Source organism: Limulus polyphemus, unplaced genomic scaffold (genome assembly GCF_000517525.1).
Source record: "Limulus polyphemus unplaced genomic scaffold, Limulus_polyphemus-2.1.2 Scaffold4503, whole genome shotgun sequence".
In the NCBI taxonomy this organism is placed as follows: Eukaryota; Metazoa; Arthropoda; class Merostomata; order Xiphosura; family Limulidae; genus Limulus; species Limulus polyphemus.
This window is the reverse complement of record NW_013670113.1, coordinates 8,201-13,627: the sequence shown is the minus strand read 5'-3', so window position 1 is coordinate 13,627 and position 5,427 is coordinate 8,201. Positions and strand designations below refer to the sequence as shown.

Below are 5,427 nucleotides of genomic sequence, written 5' to 3'. Positions count from 1 at the left end.
CAATATATATATATATATATATATTGTTGTTGTTGATGATGTTAAAAGTGGACTTACGGTGTCCACCTCTTGATAACACTATAATGTAAAATGTTGAGAAAATTTATAATTTTTTACTAGATAGTCGTTTTGTCTCTTTATTAAACATTTCATGTATTATTATAATTTCTTATCTTATACATAGCCTCCCCCCAGGGGGTATGTCTACGACTTACACCGCTAGAAACCGGGTTTCGATACCCGTGTTGGACAGAGCCCAGATAGCCCATTGTGTAGCTTTGTGCTCAACTACAAACAAAGAAACAAACTTATACACACATGTAGTATACCTCTCTATCTATGATGTACTTGCTTCACTTCTGTAGAGTGTTTGTGTGTATTAATATCTATACATGTACCGCTGTTACAAAATGCTGCAAATACGTTTAAAAATACAAAATATACCATATGAGGCACCAAATTTGTTGTTGAGATAATTACATGTTTCACTATTTTTCAGCTACACTACATGTTAATTAAATGACGTATATAATTAAAAAGTAATGAAGGTGAAATCCTTTACACATGGTGACCACGAACAAAATACAATTTATTCTTTTTCAAACCCATCCATATGCATGAACGTTTAATGTCAACTCATCCCAATAGAAAATTACATATACATACACGAATTATACAACAACAACAATTGTAGGCCCGTATCTTACACACACATTGATACATGGAAATGACAGAGGAAGTCTCATGTTATCGTACACAAAACTATATACAATAAAGAAAAGACATATATTCGATAAAAATCCACCACCTGCCAAGGAGGATCACACATGTATATTTATCTGTATAGATTACACTTGGAGTTTATAACAGGTTTCCTCTGACTCGGCATGAATTACTTTGACAATTCTCGAGTTACCTTCCAAATCTCTCTCGGTAGTGATGGTGGTGCCATCTAGGAGCCATCGAGCTCATTTATATTTCAGGTAATACAAAATAAATAATCACCGGCAATAATTCGTACAATTTAATTGTTTATTTGTTTGTTTTATAATTAAGCACAAAGCTACACAATGGGCTATCTGTGCTCTGCCCACCACTGGTATCGAAACCCGGATTCTAGCGTTGTAAGTCCGCAGACATACCGCTGTGCCACTGGAGAGCATATACAATTTAATACTTTCCAACCAAATGTCTAAATGGCCAGGATTAAAATTCGTGCTCTTACTACTGTACCTCAATATACACTCAAAGGAAACACAACTCCCACGTTATTTCTAAAACTTACATACTGTGCAGGTATGTAGATGAAAATATCGTGATTACAGGGCAGCAAGCTCCATGGAGTTCTCACCACTCAGTTGAATTATGGTGATAATTATCTCGAAACTCATACAACATTCCACATCAGAATATACATCTGGTACTCCAGAAAGTAAAGGCATAATGTCCTTTCCATCACTGATTTTTCAATCATCTGACTGTCCTAACTTATGTAGTAAATACAGCAGTAAACACAAATGTGTAGAGCTTACGTCACACCATGAAACACAACATCATTGTTCAGATAGTATGTACCACAAAGCCCTTTAGCATGAAGTTTGAAGCTCCTAGTAACCATCTTTAATTGAACACGTTACCGCTAGGGGCTTGGACAGCAGGGCTTACAAAACCCTTTCAGTCATTTACTTTTCAATCTCTTGACAGTCCGAGTTGTAGTAACTACATCCGCTCTTAATACCACTTCTTATGTTAGGAATTAGGGGCCATAAGGCCATTTAAGCAATTTCTGCCTCGACCAATCAACTGTCCTAATTGTAAATAATCCAGAAGCTGCCTACCAACATTCTATGGATATTTCAGTCAACGAAGTTACTCTGTAGCTATGAACGAAATAGCCACAAAGCTCTTTCAACCATCAGTCACTCACCATAATAACTGTCTTAATTTTCGATAAGCAAGTGGAAATCACACATTGTAGTTCATACATTATACAGTGAAAATCAGTTCATAGCCTAGAAAGCAAAGTGTATCACGTCCTTTCAATTGTCAAGTGTTAGACCTAGTGATCATCTCAGATCTGGCAGGTCAAATGACCATCATGACGCTGACCCTAGAAGATTGACAAGATCCAACACAAGGCACGAACCTCCAGATGCCTACGTCGACTCTTCACCTATCTAGCCTTTTCTAGCCTACAATCGTCATGTGCAGCCTCACACCAGTGTGAAATGTAATTTCTGTAATCGAATTTCTTTTTCCGGGCACGGTTAGGGCATTTTATTCGACGCCCTGGCCGTGAAAGTGGGTTTTCTCGGGGTACTCCCGTTTCCCCCACCCACAGTTAAATTTCCAACATACTTTGATCCCAACGCTGAAAAGGACCTTCTCATTTAATGTTAATATTATATTCTATTGTTCAAATTTAACGTGTTGAGATAATAATTTTAAAACAACTTATTTCAATATTTTAAACTGGAACGGACGTACTAAATCTGCATCTCCCTGCTCTGCTCTACACTGCTCAGCTCACCGACAACCTGACGTCACGCCTCACGCATTCCTAAGCCACGTGGATCAACAGACGCACGTGTCTCGCCCATAGAAAACTCCTGAAGCCATCAAACAATTCAACGAAGGTTTCCTTCTTACTCTTCTTCTCCGTGTCTTGTGGCATCGTTATTAGGAAAATTAATATTGTCAATTTCCACTCACATAAGCCTTAAAACCCTTAAAAGTCAAGCGCTACTTAATTCTATTTTATGAAGTGGTGTGAAGAGAAACAAAGGAATCAGGAAACACACCCAATATGCCATATATGTACACGAATTATACAGAAGTTTAGAGGAAAAGCAACCGAGTGTATACACTAGCGACACCTATATCTAGATTCCCATCGTAATATTATCTGGACCACTCTCAAATAAGTTTGTAGAAGTATAGTTGGATTCAAGAACTAAAAAAGTTTCCTCAGGTATGAAGACTTAAATAGCTACGTGTTAAATTATTGATAAAATTTGATACCAGAAAGTTGAAACCAATAGTTTTTTTGTTACTTCAAGGTGTATCACGTGAGTTCAACGAGAAAGTTGAAACCTGGAAGTGTCACGTAAGTTTACAGAAACTTGTAACTTACCCGTCAGAAGCTGGTTGGAGATTACTGGGATTCTCAAAGAATGTTTGTACACTATTCATACAGATAGGAGTTAAAGCTAACCCTGAAGACACTATCCCTGTCACGAGGCCTTTGGATGTATATACATATATATACTTACAAAATTATATCTGGCACAGCGTATCCCCTCAGCGAGGACAGTTTTTTTCTTTTCAAATGTGCAAAGATGTTTTTTAGTTGTGGAAATAAAATACTTAAATGGTACTTTATAAATGACTGGATGGTGAAATTAAACATTTAAGAGAGACTTTTATCTTTCGTAAGTATATTTCTATAATGGGATATTTTCAAAACAATTGTACTCACCTCCATAGCAGTAACTACGGGGTGACCAAAACAACAGGCAAAGCCCAAAGTATCAATCACTCCATAAGTGATTATGGTAGCTACCAGGCTGTTTTGAATTCTCCAACATAAGTATCAACCACTCCATAAGTGATTATGGTAGCTAACAGGCTGTGTTGAAATTCCAACATAAGTATCAACCACTCCATAAGTGATTATGGTAGCTACCAGGCTGTGTTTTATACTCCAACATAAGTATCAACCACTCCATTACCATAATCACTTAAACTCACCTTATAGATAATCATTTGTGTTTTGACTAAATATGTAAGCATGTTGAAACTGACACCAGATACTATTATAGTAGGAAAAGATTATGTAAATTTATCATCAAATTAGGTTGTACTCTCGTGACCTTCTCAGTGAATTGATACTCTACCTCAAGCTTCACTAGGAAAAAGAGTCACGAGTTGCTCTTTATCTCTTTATCACTCGATATTGTTATTAATGTTTAAAAGGTATTTTGAAATATTATATCAGCTGTATTTTTTTTTTTTGGAATTAGTTTTTTCTTTCTGGTTCTTTTTCCTGATTCCATTGTTTGAAATAATATTGATATTTTTCATATATTAAATTAAATTTTCACCAAAATAATCCCATAGCTACCACCACTGTTGTAACGTGTTCTATTATAATACGGATATTTTACATTATATATTAAGATAATGCTAATTGCAATCTATGTAATAATAAAATTAATGTATTTCTTCAATAAATGTTTACTACAACCATGTTCACTTCCAGGCCTAATTTCAATTATCTAAACTTCTCCACATAAGCTCTGAAACGAATGTAGGCCTAGCTTATTTATATATATACACGGATCCTAAAGTACATAAAACTTACAATTTACTGTTCACTTCATAACACCTAAGATTCTGTAAAAATTAAATCCCAAATGACGTCTCTGTGTTAATATAAAATTACTGTGACTTTGGTTATTTACAGGTTTATTATCATTGTATATTATAATTATTTACATCCATGAATTTAATAGCCTTGTTGGAATTGTTTTTATCAGTTATTATTATTAAATACATATATAAGTGTACATCTTACCATAAAATACAAGAACCAATAATCATGCTCCAACGACGTCCAATAAAACTACCTAGTTTTCCTCCAAAGTAAAACAGTGAACATGTAGAGATAAATGCATAGAAAATCCAGCTAGTTTCTTCATATGTTGTGTCCTTCTTGATTCTTTGTCTCAGGTAAGAAGTTAAGTAAGGAGTTAGGTTTCCAAACGTTAGTAGTGTACCGATTGACAGATAAATCAGGAAACATCCACCAACTGATACCAAGGGTCGAACTTCCATTCTGATAACTTTTATATACGAATAATACTAATACTTTATACGTAGGAAATAACTATACATAGTTATATATCTAAATTATAGAGCATTTATGCAATCATACCATAGAATTGCAACTGTAAAATATGTATTTAATATTCGGTATTAACTACACTGTCATTATTATTATAGAATTATACGTATGAAAGGAAGAATAAAGATGACGTCAAAATATACTTTTTTAACGCTAAAATCAAATAACATAAAACGTAAAAATTCTTTAAATGTTACTCAAAATTGTTGTTTTTCTATAATCAGTCAATTTTAAGTGAAAATATTTTTCTGCTAAAAATGTAAGAAATTTATACTGTATACATTATCAAACTTAGGCCTTGATACATTGTACACGGTGTTTATTACACTTTGTAGGAACGTTTTCTTTATGTTATTCTTGGGTAGTAAGGTGTAAGGTTTACCTAACTTTGCTTCGTAGAACTTTGTTACAACAATATTCGAGATCAGAGACCACGTGATCGTAACATAATATCGTATAATAGGAAGCGAAACGTTTAATGATATAGCTGGTTATTTGAGTATGTGTAGATATTTAGTGAA

The 5,427-nt window shown here is 34.4% G+C and overlaps 1 protein-coding gene across 3 annotated transcripts in view; it reads right to left on the bottom strand.

Annotated features, from left to right (window-relative positions):
* The window catches only part of LOC111088816, a 39,010-nt gene extending 34,047 nt beyond the window's left edge, over positions 1-4,963 (bottom strand). The window contains exon 1 of one of the 3 annotated variants that reach the window (XM_022399871.1): positions 4,577-4,963. In XM_022399871.1, the coding sequence (XP_022255579.1) occupies positions 4,577-4,836 (260 nt within the window). In that variant the 5' untranslated portion in view covers positions 4,837-4,963. Of the gene's footprint in view, positions 1-3,478; positions 3,572-4,576 lie in introns of those variants that run through there. The other 2 variants (XM_022399872.1, XM_022399873.1) reach the window with 2 other exon arrangements.
* Positions 4,964-5,427: the final 464 nt, after the last annotated feature.